The sequence below is a fragment of the Leopardus geoffroyi genome, chromosome E1 (genome assembly GCF_018350155.1).
Source record: "Leopardus geoffroyi isolate Oge1 chromosome E1, O.geoffroyi_Oge1_pat1.0, whole genome shotgun sequence".
NCBI lineage: Eukaryota > Metazoa > Chordata > Mammalia > Carnivora > Felidae > Leopardus > Leopardus geoffroyi.
The window spans coordinates 38,756,640-38,783,065 of record NC_059330.1 but is presented as its reverse complement, the minus strand read 5'-3'; the positions used below and the strand labels follow the sequence as shown (position 1 = coordinate 38,783,065).

General features: G+C 35.5%; 2 protein-coding genes across 5 annotated transcripts in view; both read left to right on the top strand.

Annotated features, from left to right (window-relative positions):
* The window catches only part of IKZF3 (IKAROS family zinc finger 3), a 91,416-nt gene that overhangs the window by 3,131 nt on the left and 61,859 nt on the right, over positions 1-26,426 (top strand). Inside the window, exons 1-4 of one of the 4 annotated variants that reach the window (XM_045488703.1) lie at positions 8,376-8,379; positions 9,611-9,616; positions 22,498-22,551; positions 24,957-25,055. In XM_045488703.1, the coding sequence (XP_045344659.1) occupies position 8,379; positions 9,611-9,616; positions 22,498-22,551; positions 24,957-25,055 (160 nt within the window). In that variant the 5' untranslated portion in view covers positions 8,376-8,378. Of the gene's footprint in view, positions 1-8,375; positions 8,380-9,610; positions 9,617-22,497; positions 22,552-24,953; positions 25,056-26,426 lie in introns of those variants that run through there. The other 3 variants (XM_045488700.1, XM_045488704.1, XM_045488702.1) reach the window with 3 other exon arrangements.
* Positions 5,583-7,764, top strand: LOC123603600 (ATP synthase subunit ATP5MJ, mitochondrial-like). Its single transcript, XM_045488706.1, has one exon. It carries the CDS (start codon positions 7,244-7,246, stop codon positions 7,415-7,417), a length of 174 nt encoding a protein of 57 aa, XP_045344662.1. The 5' UTR covers positions 5,583-7,243; the 3' UTR covers positions 7,418-7,764.

Genomic DNA, 26,426 nt, shown 5'->3' with positions numbered 1-26,426 from the left:
GATCCAATATGCTATTTCACACTTCCATGTCTTCACTAAGATTTTCAGCCCATTTTCTACCTGGTTATGCTTACTCATCCTTTGCTCTGCAGGTGCCCTCCTTCTGATGACCTTCTCTGATGCCTTCTGGTGGTCTCCCTACTGGTCCCTCACCTCCCTTCACCTAGGCCAAGGTCCTTTCCTTTCTGTACACACTTCTGCCAGTTGTATTTATTGCTTTAAATGTTTCTAACCCCACTGGTCTTTGAGCTCTTAGAGGGCAGAGAGTATGTTTTATTTTTGTGTGCTCGGTGTCAGAAATAGTTTCTATTCATAAAAGACCCTCACAGTTTGTTGCATTCAATTAAGAAAATAGTGCTGAAAAGTAATTTTCATTATGTTTATATGACACCTTTTATTTAATTAATTTCTATGAGTAGGAGATTGGTGCTAGCAATTCTTTGATAGAACTCAGAAAAATTTTAAAGTATTTAATTAAATAGTATAATAGAAAAAACAGAGAAAACAAAAATGTTATTTTTTTTTTTTTTTGGCTAAACTAGCCTTAAGGCAAAATCTTATCTATTAGCTATACATCAGCAGATTTCAGGATTACATGTAAGTCTATTAAAATATGAATCAAATATGAACAGAAATTTGCTTTCTCAGTAAGATAGAAATGACACTGTAAAATTAGCATACAACTTTCCAGTAATACCTTTTTAATACATTATTATAAACTTGTCAATATATTAACTGTATATACTCACTTATTTAGTACTAAAATGTTAGTCATAGATCTTTTATCAGACATTCAATGTAGACCATGTATGAGAAGAACTGAGTGATTAATACAGAAACTTGCATGTAGTAGGTGCTCAATAAATGATGTTTTCATGCTAAGGGTTCATTAATTATTGTGAAAAGAGATTCTAAACATCACAAGGATATAGAGTGCATTCTGCTATCTAGCTTTTTCAAAATATAACTCTTCATTAGCTGGTATATTTATAATAATTAAAAAGCATAAGGATGACTCTAAGGCCTTTTGAATCACTAAAAAAAGATGAAATAATGAAACAATTATATTTCTATTATATGTAGATTATTTGAAATGTAACCTATGTATAACAGTTATTATTACTATATAACCTATCAAAATACTTTAATCCCCAGTGATTATGAATAATTTTTTCAGTCTTAATTGAAATCTGCTTTCTGCATCCAAAATTAAAGTTCTTAGAGTCCAAAGTGTTGTAGAGTAAATCAAAATAATGTAGAGTTGATACCATATTATATTAGATATGTGTTTCATCTAAGAGACATAAAAAGTAAGTGTTTAATAAAAGATATGAAACAGAATAAAGTGTATTAATGGAACAATACTCTTCACTCATTGTCAAAAATTCAAAATCCACTTACCTCCTGACTTTTTGTATCAATAGAATTGGCAGCATATTACAAATTGTATTTGTTAATGTATGTTCTTAGAGATGAAATTTTTGGTACCTCAGATTATTTGTGGGTTTATAAAGGAAACTTTTTAAAATAAGAGAAATTGAAAACATTTCAGTAGCATCACTGATGAAACAATACAAAGCTACATTTTTTAGTTATAACTCCTAATTATCTAAAAGATTACTTAACTAGATTTCTTGCTTATTTTGGTTGTTAACATACCTGTAGCCCTTCCTAGACTGTCAGGTTCCAAAGCATAGGCATATTTTTTATCATCAGCCCATTCCTCAGCACATAGTACAACAACAGTCATATTTATTGAACAAATTAATGAATGAGTTGCCTGTGTGTTTTGTCATTTGATTATTTATTTGTTCAGCTTTTAGGGCAAAGAGAGTAAAGAAAATAATGACATTGAAACTAGTTAATTATGCTGGTTAATTTGTCAGAGGTACTGTAAAAGGTTTGGTAGAAGAGTCTGGAATGTTGGCTAAATCTAACAATATGAATAGTACCATCTTTTTCTAATCCAATATTGACTCTACTCTGGGCAAAATAATACAGTGCCGTCTAACTTATGGATTTGTTTAAAATTTTTGCAGCATTCTTTATGTCAATGAAGCACTGCACTTTCCACAATAAACCATTTTTCACAACAAATGTTTTGATTCTTAAAGCTGACAATAATATACTTTACTTAATTTGAGTTCTCTAACACAGCTTATCAGTTCACTTGCAAAGTGATATCTATTTGAGAGACTATTAACTTATCAGAATATTTGGCACATCAGAAGAGTTTCCTGTAATAGTAGTCATGTAGGCTGTGGATATGAAAAAAGATCATGCTCACAAACCTACAAACATTTTTTATAGATGTGGAATTACATCATAGTTAATATATAATAATAGCTCCAGTCTGAAAACTAAGTAACTAATTTTTATAATATTTAACAACTAATCATTTTTGCTATCATCTATCTTTATCTCTGTAATTAGGAAAGGACTTGCTAATACTCATTAATAGTTGATTTTATGCTTGCATGCAGTATAGACAGTACCATGTATGTGCATCAGAGGCTAACTTGATTTAAATTTCATTTGACTTTCATGAGTATCATTTACCAAATTTTAATGTGTTGAAGATTATCAATGTATAAATTTATACTCTGACCTCAAAGTGAAACTTTTTTTAATCAACTCTTTGAAACTCTTTGAAATATTAGCATTTTATAAATGTGATGAGTAAGATTATGGTTCTGCATTCTTGGTTTTTTTCCTGTGCATATTTGCTCATGTAAAATTATTGAATTAAGAACATCATCAACTCTTCTATTCCCTGTGTTTAATTAAGTACCTATAAAGGCTCAGGCTAAGGTGGTTGGGACTTGCTTTTGTTACAGTGTAGTAACCAACTGCTCAATAACAAAAAAAAACACATCATGATTATATATTATAAATTTTTAAAATACTTATTGTAAGTGTTGGGGGTACTTCTTGTCTTATTTTCATGTTCAGAGTTAAAGAATGTGAAGAATTGTTAAATATTTTGAGTGATTCAACTTTGAAACAAAGATAGTTTAAAAACTATTCTGAAATACAGGTGCCTGGGTGGCTCAGTCACTTAATCATCTGACTCGAGCTCAGCTCTAGTCTTGATCTCAGGGTCATAAATTCAAGCCCTGTGCTGGGCTCTGTGCTGCGTGTGAAGCCTACTAGACCAATAAACAAACAAACTCTCCTGAAATAATAAGGTGAAACTCTTGCAAGTGGTAACAGTTTTTATATATATGCATCTTCATTTTTTTCATATTGACAAGACAAAATATAGAATAATGTATGTGTTGATGCTGATATAAAGCTGTAAGTTTCATCCATATCTATAGATTTTTAGTTTTTATTAAAAGGCATATTGTTCTCATTGTTTGACCTTTTGGTAATTATTACATATTTGAACTTACTATACTGTATACTACTAAGATACTCCTCTATGTATTTTATGTATGGCAATCTCTGTAAGATTTCATTTGAAAAATGAAGTCTCTCTTCAAAAAAAATTTTAAAAACTCCTGGGATAGAAATAGATGCTTTTTAACTAAGTAGTCTCTGGAAGCCAGTATTGTCTAAGATTCAGCAAGTTCTGTAAGTTGTGATTGTCAGAAATTAAACTCCTTTTCCCTTGGTTCTACAACTTCCTTTGTTAAGGCTAAGCTTCCTAACTTCATTTTGGTACTGTGGATGTTATGTTGTACCATTCAAACCTTGAGAAATAGCTGGCCCATTGGGCTGCATGAGATATTTGTCTAAAGCAGTTGTGTGCCAGTGGATTCAAAGGGACCAAATGAGAGAAGTTATTCGTAACTGGTGTAAACCACCGATTTGCTACCTGTCTTGGTTTGAGAATTATTTCAGCAGGACAAAAGACTTTATGGACCATTCTAACCAACACACTTCTGCTTACTACCATAAAAACAAAATTCAGTGGGTGAACAATTTAGGATGAGTCATTATTTTAACATTTTTCATGCATTGTAGAAATAAGATTGTGAGCTTGTTTGATAAACAATAATTCAGTAGAAGATAGATGCTTGGCATTTGTGAATATAACCTGTTGTTTTGACTCTTTGTGAGTGATCCCGAAGGAATACAATAATATGTGGAAATTTGTAAATGTTAGGGCTTTTGTAAAGGTTTAAATAGGATAATGTATATAAAAGTCCTATCTCACCTTTGTTTGCACATTTTTTAATTGGGTTCTCTTTTTTCTTACTGATTTGAAAAAGTTATTTATATATCCTACTTGGTTTTTTAAAATTTAATTTATTTTTTTTTTAAATTTACATCCAAGTTAGTTAGCATATAGTGCAACAATGATTTCAGGAGTAGATTCCTTAATGCCCCTTACCCATTTAGCCCATCCCCCCTCCCACAACCCCTCCAGTAACACTCTGTGTGTTCTCCATATTTAAGAGTCTCTTATGTTTTGTCCCCTCCCTGTTTTTATATTATTTTTGCTTCCCTTATGTTCATCTGTTTTGCATCTTAAAGTCCTCATATGAGTGAAGTCATAGGATATTTGTCTTTCTCTGACTAATTTCACTTAGCATAATACCCTCCAGTTCCATCCACATAGTTGCAAATGGCAAGATTTCATTCTTTTTCATCTGGAGTAATACTCCATTGTATATATAAACCAAATCTTCTTTAACCATTCACTAGTTGATAGACATTTGGGCTCTTTCCATACTTTGGCTATTGTTGATAGTGCCGCTATAAACATTGGGGTGCACGTGCCCCTTCGAAACAGCATACCTGTATCCCTTGGATAAATACCTCGTAGTGCAATTGCTGGGTCATAGGGTAGTTCTATTTTTAATTTTTGGAGGAACCTCCATACTGTTTTCCAGAGTGGCTGCACCAGTTTGCATTCCCACCAGCAGTGCAAAAGAGATCCTCTTTCTCCGCATCCTCACCAACATCTGTTGTTGCCTGAGTTGTTAGTGTTAGCCATTCTGACAGGTGTGAGGTGGTATCTCATGGTGGTTTTGATTTGTATTTCCCTGGGGATGAGTGATGTTGAGCATTTTTTCATGTGTCGGTTGGCCATCTGGATGTCTTCCTTGGAGAAGTGTCTATTCATGTCTTTTGCCCATTTCTTCACTGGATTATTTATTTTTTGGGTGTTGAGTTTGATAAGTTCTTTGTAGATTTTGGATACTAACCCTTTATCTGATATGTCTTTTGCAAATATCTTCTCCCATTCTGTCGGTTGCCTTTTAGCTTTGCTGATTATTTCCTTTGCTGTGCAGAAGCTTTTTATTTTGATGAGGTCCCAGTAGTTCATTTTTGCTTTTGTTTCCCTTGCCTTCCTTCTTACTCTTGCTTCCAGAGTAAGAAGTTGCTGCAGCCAAGGTCAAAGAGGTTTATGCCTGCTTTTTCCAAGAGGATTTTGATGGCTTCCTGTCTTACATTTAGGTCTTTCATCCATTTTGAGTTTATTTTTGTGTATGGTGTAAGAAAGTGGTCCAGGTTCATTTTTCTGCATGTCACTGTCCAGTTTTTCCAGCACCAGTTGCTGAAGAGACTGTCTTTATTCCATTGGATATTCTTTCCTGCTTTGTCAAAGATTGGTTGGCCATACATTTGTGGGTCCATTTCTGGGTTCTCTATTCTGTTCCATTGATCTGAGTGTCTGTTCTTGTGCCATCTACCTCAAATTTAAATTAGTAGGACTGAGAGACCAGAGTACACAAGTATATAGTTTATGTGTTATCCTAGCCAACAGCTTCAATGCACATCTCAATAAAAGAAATTTGGAGATTCTCAAAGGACTCCACAGTTTTCCATTGCAGACATCAATGACCTAATATAGTCCTGTTTGCCCCAAACCTAAGAAAACCTGGAGAATTTTTACAGGTAATCTAATTTAGGGATGGAGACACATAATGATTTAAAAAGTTGATATTAAGAATTAATGTAATGGCTCTTAGATCTTGTAGCTAGTACTCTACACAGTGACACTGATGATTACATGATGGCTCCTTGAGATATTCCATGGTCATGCTCACAGTTAAATAAGAATTTGGATAAGACACAAAAACAGGAAAAAATTTGTTTTTATCAACAGAATGCCCTTGTGTACAAAAATCTTATGTGGGACAGATGCAAGTGTGATGTTCCAGTTAAGAGGAGGGAGAAGGCAAGAGACTACTGCTATGCCTACCTAGCTCCTGGCCCTTTCCTTCTCCTGACACAGATGAGCACCTGTGGCAGCCCTCTGGAACCCTGGAGTTCCATAGAACACATTTTGAAAACTATCCATTCAGACTGTTACATGTTTTTTTCTGCTGGTAACCCTGTATATAGACTTATCTCCTTCAATCCATCCATTTTGAGGATTACTGCCAGAATGATCTTCCTAAAATATCAAGTCACTCCCCTACTGAAAAAACCATTTTTAAGGATTTCTTAGTAAGGCATTTAAGATAATCCATAATGTAGCTTCAATATACCTTGTCAGAGGTAACGTTTGTCCTCTAATGTTATTCTGGACTGCTTAGTATTCCCTGAACATGCATTACTTTTCCTAACTCCCCATTTTTCTAATGTTGTTGAAACCCAACAAGTCCAAAAATTAACTCATTGTCTGTCTCTCCAATCCAAACCAACTTCTCCTGATTTCCCAACACTGTTAATAGCACCACAATCCCACTGAAATCCTCATTCATCCATTATGTTCTATCACAAATGCCATTCCTTTTAGGAAGCCATTCTTCATTCCAGGTTGGAATTTATCCCTTTTTCTGAAACTTAGTAACATTTTATCTCTAATGACTGCCAGAACCTAACTCCATTTTATGTATAAACATGAAGCATTTTTGGATGGTTTTAATACAGCCTAAATTGTCTAGCAATGCAACTACTATATAAATGAAGAGAAGATGATTCTTTGTTATGTTGAGAGCCAAGACTCTTTTGCCATTATTGATGCAACCTGTATCCTTCTGCATTTTTAGGCCTTACATTCATGGTGACTCTACAAATATATCTGACTACAATAATATTATGTTTTCTAGAATGACTGTGCTGGTATATTTACATATTGAAAGACAAATTATTTTGTTATTTTTTTATCTTTATATGACAGTTGGGGCTTTATTAAAAAAAACTCACATGTGTGGATAGGTTATATTTAATTCATGATGATAAAAGAGGTATTACAAAATATTTTTTCTAAAAGGGGGACACTTCTTTCTGAGTCATTGACTGTGTGCATCAGAGTGGTCTGAGCTGGGGGTCTTTCACCAAGATGCTCCAAAGCCTTTTTAAAAATGTTTGGGTCCCCTACTATACCCAAGTGTACCAGGAGATTTGGGTAGGAATGGAGTTGATGGGCTTCATTGTTTATAAAATCGGGAATGATTATAAAAGAAATAAAGCTTTGAAAACTTTGAGTCCTGCACTTGCTTGTGGTCATCATTAACCAGTTTTACTTGGAATACACATCAGCTGGAACGTCAGTCTGTCTATAAATCTCAGTAAGTTAGTTCTGTGCTCTGTTGGATAGAAACGTGAAACATCACTGTACACTTGTAGACATGTTGTTTCCTTTGTGGCATGAATAGATGTAACTGTGAGATGCAAAAAATTAAAAATAAAAAATAAAAATAAAAGGAAGACACTTGGCCTTGATAGATTAGGTTGAGAATCTTTCTAAGTTTACTGTACTACAAGAGAACAGCCACAGCCTAAATAAGATAATGTTTATGAAAATCATTGTATAGTACTTGTATAGTTCTAGACACAAAGTTGAGGTCTAGCAAATGTTTATTTTAGTTCATAAATCATTTACAGGTATCCTTTAGACCCTTGCCAATCTAAATATAATCTGTGGACCAGCATCAGCAACATCTGGCAGTTGTTACAAATGCAGAATCTTAGGCCAGACTTGCTGAATTAAAATCTGCATTTTAACAAGGTTCCTAGGGAATTCTTGTGCACATTGAAATCTTATCAGCCTTGCCCACAGTTTGAAAAGTGTCAGTGTAGCTTATCATCACTCTCATAGCACATGTTCGATTAGTAGTGGATCATCTTTATATATGTATTTGGAATATATATTTTATTTAATTGCTGATTTTATTTTTTATTTTTTAAAAACATTTTTACTGTTTATTTTTGAGAGAGAGAGAGAGAGAGCGAGTGGAGGAAGGGCAGAGAGAGGAGGAGAGAGAATCTGAAGCAGGCTCTGTGCTAACAGCAGTGAGCCTGATGTGGGGCTCAAACTCATGAACAGTGAGATCATGACATGAACCGAGGTGGGGTGCTTAACCCACTGAGCCACGCTGGCACCCCTTAAACGCTGATTTAAAAAAAATTTTTTTTAATGTTTTATTTATTTTTGACAGAGAGAGACAGAGCATGAGCGGGGGAGGGGCAGAGAGAGTGGGAGACACAGAACCCGAAGCAGGCTCCAGGCTGTGAGCTGTCAGCACAGAGCCTGACACGGGGCTCAAACTCACAGACCGCGAGATCATGACCTGGGCCGAAGTCAGATGCTCAACTGACTGAGCCACCCAGCACCCCTAAATGCTGATTTTAAAAGATAGTTGAACAATGAAAGCTTTAGAGCATTTATTTTTTTACTTATATTGTCATACATTTGTGACACAACCTAGTCCAAAAATCAGAAATCTTCATTCATTCTTCATCTAAAAAATATTTATTGAATGCCTATTATGTGCCACATATGCAAAATATTGGCGTTACGGTAGTAAACAAGACAGGCAATGCTTTTGCTGACACTGAATTTAGAGTTAGGTAAGGAAGACAGTCCCCCCAACAAGTAAGTAACAAATGAAATAATTAAAATGCTAAGTGCTGTGAAGGAAATAAAAAGAGTGCTAATATGGAGATTAATGGTGAGGGACAGAGTTGGTAAACTTTTGTTTGGTTAGAGATAGAGATTTGGTCATCTTCAGCACATAGATGATATTTAATGCCATTAGAATGGATGGGATCACCTAAAGAGAGAATGTATTGTATGAAAGGGGCCCAGGATTGAGCCTTGAGAAACATCTAACGTAACTGGTCAGATAGAGGAGGAAGAGCCAGCAAAAGAGAAAGAGCAGCTAGCAAGACAGGAGGAAAACCAGCAGAGCATGGTGTAATGGAATTCAAGAGTTGGGAGTGTTTCATGAAGGAGTAGGTGGTCAGCTATGTTCAATGTTGCAGAAAAATCAAGTAAAGTGAGGACAAAAAGTGTGAGTTGGTTTTGGCAACATAAAACTTGCTAAGTGACCTTAACAAAAGTGGTTTTTGTGGAGTGGTGGGGATGGAGGGAACAGAGGAAGTAGAAACATTAATACAGACTATTTTCCCCAGAAATTAGCTAGGAGGTGAAGCAGAGAATTAAGTGGGCATGTTGCTGGAGAGAAATGTGGATCAAGAGATTTTGTTTGTTTTGTTTTCCAAAGACTAATAACACTTAAACCATCTGTAATATATATATATATCAAGCACCAAAATTAAAACAAATCTTGAAATCTCAATTCTCAGGGAAGTTTGGTTGGAGTATTAGCTATCACTGAAAATATCTTTATATATACTTGACACATAACATTTAGATACATTTCCTCACCGTGAGAATTTTTAAGATATATGCTGCCCTTTTTAGTGGATGGTTGGTATAGATATAATCTGTATTCTGTAGAAGAATCATGAGAAACCCTTGAAAGTCACTTTTTTCAAAAGCGGGAAGATAGTACTATAATTGCATTGCTAAGGTTTGTGATTTTAGATATTTGAAAATGTTTGAGTGTTCAATAGATTTTTTTAAATTAAGGAATAAAAAGAAGAATAAAAAATAAGGAATAACTTATGCAGTGAAGTGCACATCTTATGTGATATAGCTTGATTAATTTTTACCTATATACACACCTTCCTGATCGAGATATGGAACATTTGCATCACCCTGAAGGTTCCCTTGCTCTCATTTAAAATTGGTATCAGCACTTTGCCCCATTTAAACATTATTCATACTTCTATCATCATCGTTCAGTTTTCCTATTCTTGATTTCCATATAAGTGGAATCATATAGTACATGAGTTTTTGGTATTTGGCTTCTTTTGCTCAACATACTTTTTGAGATCCACTCATATTGTTACATTTATTAGTAGTTTATTTTCTTTTATTATTAAAAGGTGTGAATAGGGGCGCCTGGGTGGCGCAGTCGGTTAAGCGTCCGACTTCAGCCAGGTCACGATCTCGCGGTCCGTGAGTTCGAGCCCCGCGTCGGGCTCTGGGCTGATGGCTCAGAGCCTGGAGCCTGTTTCCGATTCTGTGTCTCCCTCTCTCTCTGCCCCTCCCCCGTTCATGCTCTGTCTCTCTCTGTCCCAAAAATAAATAAACGTTGAAAAAAAAAAAAAATAAATAAATAAATAAATAAAAAAAATTAAAAAAAAAAAAGGTGTGAATATACCACAATTTGCTCATTCTACTCTTAATGGACATTTGATTGTTTCCAGCATTTGTCTATATTATGAACATTCATATGCATGTCTTTTTGGTGGACATAAACGTTTATTTCTCTTGGATATAGATCTAGGGCTAGCATTTCTGGGTCATAGGTTAGGTGTATATTTAGCTTTGATACATACTGACAAATAGTTTCCAAAGTGGTTGGACCAGTTTACCATCTCTCTAGCAATATTGGAGAGTTCTAGTTGTTTCACATTTTACCAACACTTGTTATTATCAGTTGTTTTTTTTTTAATTTTAGCCATTTTTGTGGGTGTGTAGTGGTATTTAATTGTGTTTTAATTTGCATTTTTCTGATGAATAATGTTGAATACCTTTTCATATGTTTATTGGCCATTTAGATATCCTCATTCCTGAAGTTTTGTAAGCCTTCTGTATATTTTTTTTAAGTTGGGTTGTTTATATTTTTTCTTATTTATTTTGTAGGCATTTAAAACATATTTTAGGGGCACCTGGGTGGCTCAGTCAGTTAGGCACCCAGCTCTTGATTTCGGCTCAGGTCATCATCTCATGGTTTGTGAAATCAATCCCTGCGTCAAGCTCTGTGCTGATAGCACAGAGCCTGCTTGGGATTTTCTGTCTTCCTCTCTGTATCCCTCTCTCTCTCTCTTTCTCTCTCAAAAATAAATAAATAAACATTAAAAAAATATTTTAGAGGGGGCGCCTGGGTGGCTCAGTTGGTTAAGCATCCGATTTTGGCTCAGGTCATGATCTCACTGCTTGTGAGTTTGAGCCCCGCATCAGGCTCTGTGCTAACAGCTCAGAGCCTGGAGCCTGCTTCAGATTCTGTGTCTCCCTCTCTCTCTGTCCCTTCCCTGCTGTGCTCTGTCTTTTTCTCTTTCTCTTTCTCAAAAATAAACATTAAAAAATTTAATAAAAAATAAAATAAAATAAAATAAAATAAAATAAAATATTTTAGAAACATGTACTTTGTCAGATGTGTATTGCAAATTTTTTCTTCCAGTTTGTAACTTGCTTATTTTCTTAATCTATTTGATAAGTAGATTTTTTTAACTTTAACTAAGACTAATATATTAAATTTCTGGGGGGAGGATTGGGTGCCTCTCACATCCTGTTTAGAAATATTTGCCTACTCTAAGACCATAAAAATATTCTCCTGAGTTTTCCTCTAGAAATTTGATTGCTTTAGCTTTCACATTTAGGTTTATTACCCACTTTAAATTAATGATTCTGGTTTTTCAAATTTTTATTTGAATTCCAGTTAGTTAGTGTATAGTGTAATATTGGTTTCAGAAGTAGAATTTAGTGATTCATCACTTACATATAACACCCAGTGCTCATCATAACAAGTGCTGTCCTTAATACCCATCACCCATCTAGCCCATCCCCACCTCCCTCCATCAACCCTTAGTTTGTTCTCTATCGTTAGGAGTCTCTTATGGTTTGCTTCCCTCTCTCTCTTTTTCCCCCTTTCCCATATGTTCATCTGTTTTGTTGATTCTGTTTTTGACCCCAATTATTTTATAACAGAAACTAGACATTTTGCAATTAAAATGAAAATCTTACTTGGAGAATGTTGGATTCAATCATTTTAACACAAACATATAAAAAAAATTTAATGTTTATTTTTGAGAGAGAGACAGAGACAGAGCTTGAGCAGGGAAGCGGCAGAAAGAGATGGAGACACAGAATCCAAAGCAGGCTCCAGGTTCTGAGCTGTCAGCACAGAGCCTGATGAGGGGCTTGAACCTACAAGCTGTGAGATCATGAACTGAGCTGAAGTCGAACACTTAACTGACTGAGCCACTCAGGTACCCCTAATACATTTTTTTAAGTAGCAATGACATGAAATACCATTATTCCTTTTTTCTCTATATATTCATTTGGTGGCATGTGATATCTGTGGCAAAATTAATATGTATTTATTTTTCTACAACTTATTTTTCTACCAAGGAAAATAACACTAGATATTGAATTTGCTGTTTTAGACCTGTAACCAACAGTCTATAATTTCCTCATTAGACATTTAATCTAGTTGGGAAATAGGATATTTTATTAAAAAAGAATAAGGTAGGAAAAACTGGAATGGTGATGTGGGCTGTATTTGATCTGGTGTCCTTAAAGAAGTAATCTTGATATTTATTTATTTTTTATTTTTTTAATGTTTATTTATTTGGGGGAGACAGAGAGACAGAGTGTAAGCAGGGGAGGGGCAGAAAGAGAGGGAAACACAGAATCCAAAGCAGGCTCTAGGCTCTGAGCTGTCAGCACAGAGCCCGATGAGGGGGTCGAACCTACAAAGCGCAGGATCATGAACCTGGGCTGAAGTCAGATGCTTAACCAACTGAGCCACCCAGGCACCCAGTAATCTTGATATTTCTTAACCTTTACCTTAGTCCAAGGTAGAAGAAGGAAAGGAAGTATTTCATGACTAGAGGAATTACTCTCATTTTATATCTTCCTTTCCCCTCAATCATAGTCAACTGAAGTGTTTGAAATTATTAGGTCTGAAATCTTTTCTAGTTTTGGCCTTCTTCTAAAATCTGTGATCTATATAGGAAATCACTTTAAACATTATTTAAATTTTTTGAAACAAAAGGGAAATTCAAGACATGAATCCTGCTTCTTAATGTGTCACTGACATTGTACCCTTAGACAATTACGTGACTTTATATTTTTTGTTTTTCTTTGTGTCTTGAATTTTGTCTATATAATGGGGAGATAATAAATGCCATTGCACCTGTTTATCTTCCAGAGATGCTATGAGAAATCTTCATTTGCACTACTGGGCTAAGTGGTTGATGTCACATTTTTGGAGAACCACAAGCAAACAAAACGAGGTTCAGAAGAAAGCTCTAACTATGAGTTGAGAGTGTTAGCATCTGAGTGATAACTTATCCTGTATGTTTCCAGAGAGCTGAACTTGGACCTGAAATGTACATTTCAGGAAATTTGAGTTCAGCTATCTATATTTAAGGAGGAACTTTTTTTAACCATTAGAGCTTTTCTGAAATGGCAAGGAATAACATTCTATATTATTGGAAGTGTGTAAGCAGAGGCTGTGCAACCCAAATAGGGGGGTATTGGAGGAAATTCAGGTAGCAGAGGAAGAAGAGGTAAGATAGCTAAGATATCCACTTCAATTCTTATATTTTAATTTCATTAGGTTATAAGGATCATTTTTCATTAAACAGAACTATTCTTGGGGAGCCTGGGTCAGTTAGGCATCCAACTCTGATTTCAGCTCAGGTCATGAACTCACATGGTTTGTGAGATCAATCCCCCCATTGGGCTTCATGCTGACAGCACATGGACCTTCTTGGGATTCTCTCTCCCTCTTTCTTTGCCTCTCCCCCGCTCACCCACGTGCTCGTGCTGCCTCTCTCTCTCAAAAATAAATAAATAAACTAAAAAGCATAACTAATCCTGTGTGGTAAGATTCCAGGAATGATTATACCTGGTAGTATTAAGAGAATTAGAGAAAGACCTTTCAGAAATAGTAGCTCACCCTTGTGTTGCCGCATTTATAGTACTAAGTGTTAATTTTGTTATTGTCGAACACATTTTTGTATTCAATGACTCAGTTTCCTAAGCTTTTGGTTAAAAAAATTAAAAGTGGACCTTTTAGAGAAGAGAAAGTTTTTTTGTTTTTTTTTAAGAGGCATGAGGATAGGGGAGTCAGTTTACCGTTATGAAGATAAAAAGGAGTGTCAACACTCAGAGACAGTTTTCTGGCAGCTGTCAGGGACCAATGCTACAGGCAGCTGTCACACTTGGTACAGGATTCTTTCTAAAATTTGACATTTTGCTCTCCTTTAACACCTACACTTTCTACCAGGAAAACAGACTAGTGAATAAAATCTGATCTCTGAAACTAAGAATAGAATTTTGTTAGCTGATATTCTTCATTGAATGTCAGTTACTTAATAGTATCAAAATAAAGGCAAGTTTACAACCACTTGAGTTAAAAATATGGTTACAAATTCTGTTGCTAATGAAAATATTTGGTTTTGTTCATAGATAATTTATTTTAGAGTTAAGAGGTAAAAACCTTCACATGTGAACTTTGATGAAATCTCTATTAACCAGACTGCTGCCATTTCCAAGTTTAAATTTTATTTGTCATCTACCCCCTTTCATTTAGCAGTGCATAAAATGCTAGAATCTCTGAAAAAATCTTAGTATCTTTTTTTATTTTTGAATGTTTATTTATTTTTGAAGGAGAGAGAGAGACAGAGCATGAGCAGGGAAGGAGAAGAGAGAAAGGGAGACAAGAACCCAAAGTGGGCTCCAGGCTCTGCGCTGTCAGCACAGAGCCCAATGCGGGTCTCAAACTCACAAATCATGAGATCATGACCTGAGCCAAAGTCGGACACTTAACCAACTGAGCCACCCAGGTGCCTCAAAAAATCTTAGTATCTTAACAAAAATTCTAACTAGTGAAATTGTTTTAAATGGCATCTTCGCCAATGAAAAGAGAATCTGAAGGAATAAAAACAAATTGGAAACTGTCATTTCTCAGCAAACATATGATGAAGGCTTGTTTTCAATACTGGTAGAAAACAATTTGAGATTGCTAGTAAAGCTTTGAGACTCTGGAGTACTTGGAAAGCTACAGAAGAAATAACCTTTAATTTTCCAGTCAAATTCGTTTGTCAGCCATCTCAGTAATAGAATAGATATAATTTTTATAACATTTGTTATTTAAAGGTCAAGGGAAAACACTAACGATTTAATTAAAACATATGAGGAGATTGGTTATTTAATTGTAGGAAGGGCAAGAGGACAAATGATATGAAAAGAGTGTTTGCTAGGGTTTTCTGCTAGATTATAATTTTGGCTTTTAAATGAGATAAGAAAAATGGTTTTATCAAACGATACCAAAAAATCCTAATGGAAATATGATGCTAAGTATATTTGTGCACATACGTGTGAGTATACTTTAAAATATTTTATCTGGATGTTTGGCATCATGTGGTGTTTTATTTTATTTTTTTTTTACCCTCCAAAAAAGTCACAGTAATGTTTCAGTCAGTATGGAAGGTGTTGTCTAGATGCTTTATATCGTTGATTACTACATTAATGAAAACTATAACTTTTTCCTGAAATTCCAATTGTAGGAATTTTGGAAATATTGATAGAAGATTGCCATTGTTAAATTGTTTCCTGGTATAATACCTTTAGTTTTTTCTTGGTATTTAATTTTTATATGTGGTTTGATTTATTTTTTTCCTGATCCAGAGTTTTAATGTTTGTTTTAAAGAAATAGCTTTGCAGTGGTATCCCAAGCAACAGCAGGATATTCTAAAATCTAGAGCAGTGCCGTTCAGTAGAACTTTCTGTGATGATGGAAAGGTTCCTTGTCTATGCTGTCCAGTATAGTAACCACTAGCCGCATGTTCTGTTGAGTACTTTAAATATGGGTGGTGGAACTGAGAAACTAAATTTTTAATTTTAATTAATTTACATTTAAAGTTAAATCACCACATGTGGCTGGTGGGTACTGTATTGGATGATACAGTATTAGTATTAGTAATAGGTCTAGAGCACGGCTTGGTAAACTTTTCTGTAAATGACAAGATAGTGACTTTTATAGGCTTTGTGAGTCATATAGTCTCTGTTGCAACTTTTCAGCTATGTACTCCATTGGAGTACAGAAGCAGCTATCGACAACACATGAATGAGTTTGGCTGTGCGCCAATAAAACTTTATTTTTGGATACTGAAATTTGAATTTCATATAATTTTCCAGGGGCATGAAACAGTATTCTGATTGTTTTATCCATTTAAAAATGTAAAAACCACTCTTATTTCCCATGCTATACAAAAACAGGTGGTAAGCTGTAGTTTGCAGAACTTTGATCTAGAGTGTCTGTAAGGATCAATAATAGAGGTATAAAAATTCATGTGTTCATTCAATAAATATTTATTGAGTGCCCATCATGGTTGGGCACTATTTTGGGACTTGAAGATACAGCAAAATAGTAATAAAAAATACAGACAACATTCCTGTTGTCATGAACTTACATTCTGGTAGAGGGAGATAGGTTAAAAAAATAACAAATATATGTGTATATATGTCAGGTGGTGACAATGAAGAAATTTTATGAAGAAAAATAAGGCAGGGTAAGAGAAAAGAAAGTGACAATGGAGGATGACATTTTATTTTTTTTAATTTTTAATTAAGTTAAAAATTTTAATTTTAGTAGAGTTAACACAGTGTTATATTAGTTTCAGATGTACAATATGGTGACTCAACAATTCTATACATTACTTAATGTTCATCATGATAAGTGTACTCTTAATCCCCATCACCTGTTTCACCCTCCCCCCTCCCTCAACAGAGGATGATGTTTTTGTATAGGATAGTTAGGTAGAGCTTGTTTGGTAAGGTGATTTTTGAGCACACATCTGCATGAAGAGAGGAAACTGGCCACATGGTGATCTGGGGGAAGAGGATTCTGGTCAGAAGGAAAGGTAAATGAAAAGTTCTTGAGGCAGGAGTATGATTTACCTATTCAAGTAACAGGAGAGATGTAGAAAATGAGGAGACTTATATTTAAACAAAATTAACACACTCTGGGATTCTTCTATCATCTGCACCAGTTATGATAAACATCAGTACAGGAAACTATGTTTCTTTTTTTTTTTTTTTTTTTATAAATTTTTTTTTTTTCAACGTTTATTTTTATTTTTGGGACAGAGAGAGACAGAGCATGAAGGGGGAGGGGCAGAGAGAGAGGGAGACACAGAACCGGAAACAGGCTCCAGGCTCTGAGCCATCAGCCCAGAGCCCGACACGGGGCTTGAACTCATGGACCGCGAGATCGTGACCTGGCTGAAGTCGGACGCTTAACCGACTGCGCCACCCAGGCGCCCAGGAAACTATGTTTCAAAAGCAATACAGGGACCCTTCATTCTTAACTTTCTAGAGCATTCTTTTGGAAAATATTGTAAAGCTATGTTGACTGCCAACATATTAAAAAGATGGCAGTAATTTAACATTAAAAATATTTATATTTCAAATAGAAAAATTTTGAAGTGTTTTTTTGGACTGAAGTGTAAAGAAATTACAAAATGATCCATTAAAAACTGGAAGGTTTTACTGTACTTAGAAATATTTAACAGGTTTCTGGTCTTCGGTTGGAATTTCTTTCACTATCTGTCTACTACTGGGCTTCATCATTTTATAAGGACCTTTGATTTCAGGTGGAAAAAATGTACTTCAATTTCTTTTGTCCTGTGTTTTAAATATTTTTTAGAACCCAAGAAGAATATCCATGTAGCCTGATAATAGATGGTTTTAATGTTTCCTTCAAGTTCTGAATGCTAAGGTAGTCAGAATCTCCTTTTTCTCTTAGAAACTGTACTCATTTGTTTCTGGTGTTATTTGTAGCACACAAAGGCCACTTGAAAAAATATTGAGAGCTATTTAAATGTCATTGTCAGGGGGTTTAAAAGGTTCAGGGGCTGGGACCTTTTTCCTTTAGGTCACCAAATTAAAAGCCATCTTGCTCTGTAGTAACTAAAGAATATTTTCACATGAAGGTTGTTTATGTGAAACCTTTGAGCTAGTTTTTTTTCTTTTCTTTTCTTTTCTTTTTTTTTTTTTCCTGTTAAGAATCCCTTTAGTGTGCAGGTTAAAAGTTTCACATTTAGCTTTTTTTTTTAATTAAAAAAAATAGTATCAAACTTACAGAAAAGTTGCGATATAGTACAAAATTTTTTTTTCAGAAGCTTTGAGAATAAGTTGCTGACACAGTGCCCTATAATCCTTGAATACTTTAACGTACTAAAGTATACTTCTTCTATATAACCACAAAACAACGTCCAAGTCGGGAAATTAACACTGATACATTACTACCATTTAATCCTCAGACCCCATTCAGATTTGTCCATTTGTTTCTACAGTGTTATTTATTGCAGGAGGATTCAGCTCACAATCACACATTGTATTTAGTTGTTAAGTCTCTTCACTCTCCTCAGTCTGGAACAGTTTCTTAGTTCCTCAGTCTTTCATGACTTGACACTTTTGAGGATTACAAGCCAGTTATTTTGTAAACTATTCCTCAGTTAGAGTTCCTTTTCTCATGGTTAGATTCATGTTATGTGTATTTGACAGCAATATCATAGAAGTGATGCTGTGTTCGGATGGCACATAATTTTCATTTGTCGCGTTACTGATGATGATCACTTTGTTCAATTACCATGGTGTCTACCAAGTTGTTTACTATGTGGTTGCTCTTTTCATCTCTGTAATAATAAGTATTTTGGGAGAAACACTTTGAAACTGTATAAATACTCCATTCATCATCTGACTTTCATTTTATTTACTTATTAATGTCAATTTGGACTCATGAATTTGTTTTTTTTTTTCAATGAGTTATAATCCAATACCATCATTTTTATTTTGATACTTCCCTGTCTCAGATTTGGCCAGTGGAAACCCCTTCAAGATAATGTCTATATCCTCTAATATATCCTCTTCATTCTGTAGGCACTTCCATACTTTGTGACACAACAAAATGTTCCAGACCCATTGTGTACCTTTCCCTGCCCAAACCCTAGAATAAGCCATTTCTCCAAGAAGCCTGGATCCTTTAAATGGAGAATGATATTTAGAAATTAATATCTGGGAGCACCTGGGTGGCTCAGTCAGTTGAGTGTCCAACTCTCGGTTTTGGCTCAAGTCATGATCTCGCAGTTCATGAAATTGAGCCCCGCATCAGGTTCTGCACACTGACAGTGTGGAGCTTGCTTGGGATTCTCTCTCCTTCTCTCTGTCCCTCCCCCACACAAGCTTGCATGCTCTCTCTTTCTCAAAAAAAAAAAAAAATTTAAAAAATTTAGAAGTTAATATCTGGATGCTAGAAGTTGGTGTAGTGTTACCACTCCCAGGTGCTCTCAGTGGACAGGGCTAGGGATTATATTTATGTATATCCATACATACACGTAGACATCTATATTTTAAATTTATTTATGTAGAGTAGAAGCCATGCATTCACACCAGTACCTTCATTTCCAGTACAGTACCACAGGCTTCCATATTTGTAACTCCCTTCTCTGACAGAGAAAAACCTGGCTCTTATTACCTTATTGTAGTCACTTATTTGATCAATCTTTCTTTATATAACCAATCATCCATTGCCACTACCATCCCTTCATCAGCACAGATGCTTTCCTTGCCTCGTTTGGGTTCTTACATCCTGTACCATAGCCACTATGCTATTGGACACCCTTTTCAACTGCTCAGGCTCTGACACCTCCATGTAAAACTATGCCTAATAAGTGGATCCCTTCTTCACCCCTCTCAAGTTCTTGCACTGAACTTGCACTGAACTTGCACTGGAGTGATCCTGTGCACAGAAGCTCTCCCCACTGTCCCCATGTGGGTACCTTGGTCACACCCATTTAAGCTCTGAAAACCCACACCAGACCACCTCTATGTACAAATGTCCTATTCACTATGCTCAGGCTCTGACTCATACTAGGCTATCCCTTATCTTGGATACCCTTTTTATCCCTCTTGGACTCCAGCACTGCTCATGAGGCAATTCTCCAGCCTGAATGCCCTCTTTAGCCTATTCATGCTCTGATTTACATGCTGTCTGCCATGTAGAATCCCTCCTTACCTCATTCAGACTTCCCACCCCATATAGTCATACTCTCACACACCCTGCCCTGGGCTGTTTCCATTCCTTACATGGACATTCTTCTTCCACATCTTGGGTTTTGACACCCCATACTAGGCTGCCCCTTTGCTTATTTAAAAAATATGTGTATTGGGGCACCTGGGGCACGGTCAGTTAAGCGTCCGACTTCGGCTCAGGTCATGATCTCACGGTCCGTGAGTTCGAGCCCCACGTCGGGCTCTGTGCTGACAGCTCAGAGCCTGGAGCCTGTTTCAGATTCTGTGTCTCCCTCTCTCTCTGCCCCTCCCCTGTTCATGCTCTGTCTCTCTGTCTCAAAAATAAATAAACGTTAAAAAAATTTAAAAAAAATGTGTATTGTCTCTGCCTTTATGCTTTGGCACTATCATCTAATGGATAATATGTCAAAAATTTAAAATTAGAATGTAAGCAGAGTAACTGTATTTTTCAAAACAAAAATTGAAATAAGACTAGATAATAGTATAGAATATTTGAAATTAATACTATCCTGAACAGTTTTGGGTATATGATCATTATTAAAATAAGGAACAAATAAGATTTTCTAGCAATGGAGTGATAGACTCTGAACAAAATATGAAAAAATCTATTACCTGAAGGCATAGGAAAATGACAAAAACAACCTGCTTTTATGGTTCTTTGTTTTAACTCAAGGGTTGGCATCAATTTTAGCCTTGGGGTGACCAAAACAGAGTAGATAATCCATAGTTATACTGACTTAAAAAGTCATAGCAGCCACAGCAGCTGGGAAAGAAGGAGGGAAATCCTGGTATGAAAAAGGCATAGAGGGATTTTTTTATCTATAAATTTTCTGGCTAATCCAGATCTCTAGCTGATTCTTGAACCACACATATATGGGTCTTGCTCTGAGCAGCCCATCTGAGGCTAAAATATTGAACAGAGATTTATGCCTCTCCAAGACCAACCAATTTCCCTGAGACTGTGAAAATTCTCTGTTCTGGAAAAACCCTCAATCCCAGGCATTCTGGGACATTTGGTTACCTTCAGTGCTGCTCATTATAATGAAACAAAATTCAAGTTTGAACCTACGTAAGTTAACTGCATGCTTTAAAAAGTAAAATGAACAAAGGAAAAAAAAAACTTCCTATACTATTCAGAGGAACATAACAGAATCCACAAATTCTGTAACATATCATTTATAAAGTCCAGGGTACAATCCAAAAGTGTTAAGTCATATGAAGAAGCAGGAAAATGTAACCCATACTCAAGATAAAAGGAAGTCAATGGTAACTGACTCCAAGATGACATAGGTATTGGAATTGGAAGGCAAGAATCTTAAATAGCTATGCTAATTATGCTCAAAGATGTAAAGGAAAATATGCTTGTAATGAATTAACAAATAGGAAATCTTGGCAGAGAAACTATGACAAAAGAACAAAATGGAAATCTGAGAACTAAAAATTATAATATCTGAAATAGAAAACTCATTGGACAGACTTAACAACAAATCAAGACGACAGAAGAAAGAATAAGTGCATTTGAAGGTATATCAATGAAAGTATTCAATCTGAACAACAGAGAAAATAAAACATTGGGGTGGGGGGAGAACAGAGCCTCAGGGAATGTGGGGAAATCTTAAAAAGTCTAACATATATGCAGTTGAAGTCCTAGAAGGAAAGGAGCAAGAGGATGGAGAAGAAAAACTATTTGAAGAAATAATAACTGAACATTTCTCAAGTTTAGTGAAAAACATAATTTTACAAAAGCTCAGTGAGAGAGAGGGCCAACTGGGATAAATTCAAATAAAATAATATGTAGGCATATCATAGTCAAACTGCAGAAAACCAAAGGTAAAGGGAAAATCTGGAAAGCATTCAGAGAAAAAGAATACATTGTATATAGGAAAGCAATAATACAAATATCACTGACTTCTCATCAGAAACAATAGAGCCTAGAAGGTAGTAGAATGTCATCTTTAAAGTGCTGGAAGAAAACTGTCAACCCAGAATTATGTATCAAGTAAAAATATCCTTTAAAATTGAAGGCAAAATAAAGATATTTCCAAATAAATGAAAACTAAGAAAAGTTGTCACTCACATAGTTGCATTACTAGAAATGCTAAGAGAAGCTCTTTTGACTGAAGAGATAATACCAGATGGGAACTCAAGTCTTCAGGAAAAAAAAGAAAAGTACTAGAAATGTTAAGTATAAAGTTCTAATTTTTTCCTCTTAATCTCTTTAAAATACAATTGCTGTGTAAATAATTCTTTTTATTCTCCTTGAGGTGCTTTTTAGGGAGGGTAGAGGAAAAGAACAGTCCTGCTCTGAAGGGGAAATCTACTAAAGCTTCCAAAATAGTATCCTTATTAAATTTAGAATCCTCAAATCTGAAAAAAAATTAAGTAGCTAATATTTATAATCCTTTTCTTTTCAGATATAAAACCAAATGTGGAACTGAAAAGCACTCAGGAACAGCCTGTGCCCACAGGTAACATCAGGTCTTTCCTTTCTAGAAATATACCTTTACTGAAATTACCAAAGAAAGATGAATATTCTGATTATAGTAAAAATGCTATAGAAATGTGTTGGGAAAAAACATAGTTGTCTCTTTCTGATACAAAAATAACTCATCCATTTACATTATATAAATTATTTGGCATCATAGGGCCAAACCTAATGTTGATCACTATTTGTTTTTTTTTTTCCTTTTAATTATTCTTAACTGACTAGTTTAAATAAAAGCAGTTTTTGTTGACCAATGTAGTAGCTTATGTTTCATCAGCTTGTGATTTTCACTCTAGATAGTGGTCAGCAAACTTTTTTTGTGAATGGCAAGACAGTAAGTATTTTAGACTTTGTGGGCAGAATAGGATCTCTGTCACATATTCCTCTTTATGTTTTTTGCAACATTTAAAAAATGTAAAAACCATTCCTACTTCCTGGGCCCATATAAAAACAAGCCATTGCTTGTGGCTCTCAGGCCATAGTTTGCTGACTCCTGCTCCAGAATAAACTAGAGACATTTAAAATAATCTATTTCCTAAAAATAACTTCCATGTTTCCTAGATTGATTAACCCACTTTGTTTGGATCATAATTTGTGCTACATTACAAAATTAACCACTGGAGTACCTTTTTGTTATTATCAATTATAACCTTATATTTTAATTGAACCAGGACCTCATGTTAGTTGTTCAGGTGTGCACTTTATGTTAGTCATTTTAAGCTTGAGAAAAGTGAACTACTATTTAGAACAGTGTCTTATTGTTCATAGAGTACATGTTACAATATGCAGAAGTTAGGAGTTTAATGTGTTTATAAATCAAAACATGAGTCCATTATAACCATATTTTCAGCATCTCTTAGTCATAGATTTTATGAAATATGTTTCTATTTTACTCCTGTATTCCAGCACAAGTCCTGCTCCATCTGTTTGGTCACAGGTGAGCTGGAAGGAATACCACTGCAGAGTTTCTAGTCACTTCTCCTATTTCACCTAGCATAAATGCCACAGGATTCAGTTTCTTTGACTATTTGTTGTAGGTAGTAGGTACTCAATAAATATTTTATAAACATTAGAAAGGAGTTTGATAGAGGGACACCTGGGTCTCTCAGTCAGTTAAGCGTCCAGTTTTGGCTTAGGTCATGATCTCACGGTTCATAGATTCAAGCCCCATGTCGGGCTCTGTGCTGATGGCTCGGAGCCTGGAGCCTGCTTTGGATTCTGAGTCTTCCTCTCTCTCTGCCCCTCCACTGCTCATGCTCTGTCTCTCTTTCTCTCAAAATAATAAATTAACGTTAAAAAAAGAAAAGAGTTTCAAAGTGAATAAGTTTTTAGTTTATTTCTTTTGTTAATGTCTTTTTAAGCTACTATGCTTGTACATGAAATAATACGCCACATTGTTCCTTTTTTCTAATGTCTAATAATATCAGTATTTATTGTACAAAAGTATATTTCTGTTAAACTTTATTTTTTTTTTTTAATTTTTTTTAACGTTTATTTATTTTTGAGACAGAGAGAGACAGAGCATGAACAGGGGAGGGGCAGAGAGAGAGGGAGACACAGAATCGGAAACAGGCTCCAGGCTCTGAGCCATCAGCCCAGAGCCGGACGCGGGGCTCGAACTCACGGACCGCGAGATCGTGACCTGGCTGAAGTCGGACGCTTAACCGACTGCGCCACCCAGGCGCCCCTGTTAAACTTTATTTTTAACAAGTTTGCTGTTTGTTTAAGCATGCTTTTATTATGTCTGCTCCCTTTCACTTGTGAACTCACATAATACTTTGTATTTCCCTTACTCTCTTGTCTGAGTCTACATTATACTTATGATCTTGTCTTAATCTATATTTGCCAATTATAAGCTCCTTGAGGACAGGAATTATTACTTATTCATATCTATAGCCTTTTCGGCATTTAATAAATGTTCAAAGAAATAAAGGAACTTGAGGGCCAATATGTTTTCCACAGAATCACATTTATAATGTGAACAGAAAAGGAAAATAGGATTTGATATACAGTTGCTTATGGGTTTCCTCTTAGGAAAGCATCTTCCCAAATCAGATTATGCCAGTATTTTTGAGCTCAGTATTTCTCATCACTACACAAATACTTCTTGGTCATAAATAACAATAGCATCCTACTGAATATTGTGAGACATACCAAAAGAGAGAGAATTTCTGTCAGGAAGGAACATGAATACATTTTAACTCAGGTGCACCCTGGGCATATTTCTAAACCTCAAGAGTTATCACATATATTCCACTTGGTGTATATATGAAAGAATTATGTCTATCATTGAGATATTGTGCTGAAATGGGAGTCTACTTAATACTTGTTTATAAAAACCCTTTAAAATTTGACTGAATAGTTAAAATTCTTTTTATCTCCTAGAAGGTCCAGTGATTTTGAATGACTACGATTTAACCAAACCTCATGAAACAGAAAATGCAGACAGTGTGGAAGGCCCAACCAATGAAGATGAAGATATAGGAGGTGAGCCATTGAGTACAGACTAAAACTGGTTATAGATATGGTTGAGGCTAAATATGTGGAAGAAATCAGAAACTTGCATTTGTGGGTTGAGTTGAAAGTAATTAAGTTTTGTTCATTTTACGAATATTAATATTTAATAATTTGCTAAAGGGTATCAGCAAACTTTGAGAATTTAAGGTGCTTATTCAGTATTCAAGTTATACTAACTTCATTTCTAAAATGTTTATTTGACTCTTTTCTGTTGTAAAAATAATACATGTTCATTATAGAAATTGTGGGGTATTTCCCAACACCAACAACCAATTCTCCAATTCTTCAGAGAATAACTGGGTGTCCCACAATTCCATTAAATGCTCATACTAACTCCTGGAATTAGCAAAGAACCCACATGTTAAAGGCTCAGTCCCACAAGACTGTCCTCACTCTAGACACCAGTTGAAACTACCAGGTCTCCATGTTACCTACATTTCTGTCCAGCTTGGCTACAAATGCAGGGTTTTCCACACCCACCCTCCTCAGGTTTGATAAGTTGCTAGAATGACTCAGAGAATTTAGGAAAGTGCTTTACTATTACTAGTTTATCATAACGGATACAATTCAAGAACAGCCAAATGGAAGAAATGCATAAGGCAAAGTATGTTTAAGACTTTTTATAGAGCTCAATCTTCAGAACCTACCCAGTGCCCCCCTATCACTTTGTCTTTCTGGTGATGAACCCATCCTGACTAGGGCCCTTACCCTAACTCACCTCATTAGCAGAAACTTAGGTGTGATTGAAAAGAGATTATTATAAATAACAAAAGATACTCCTATCACTCAGGAAGATTCCAAGGTTTGGGAAGACTCTTGTGCCAGGAACCTGGGACAAAGACCAAATATATTTTTGTATTTTACCATAGGCTACCTACTGGTCTTTAAGCACAAATCTCTTGTAACAAAGGATCATAGGGGCACCTGGGTGGCTTAGTCCATTAAGCATCCAACTTCGGCTCAGGTCATGATCTTGTGGTTTGTGAGTTTGAGCCCCACACCGGGCTCTGTGCTGACAGCTCAGAGCCTGGTGCTTGCTTCAGATTCTGTGTCTCCCTCTCTCTCTGCCCCTCGCCTGCTCACTCTCAAAAATAAATAAAACACTAAGAATATTTTTACAAAAGTATCGTAAAAGTCAAGATACTGGCACATTACTACAGTCACATTCAGTCATTAATAATTATTCTGGTCCATCATCATATCATTTGAAAATGTCTCCCAGGGTGAGGTCACTCAGGTTTACAGCCTTCCATTTGATTTTGTCAGGTTCCAAAAACATGAGTGGTCTCAGCAATGTATGGCTTCACCTTTTCAGCATCTGGTATAATTGAACTGAGAGAC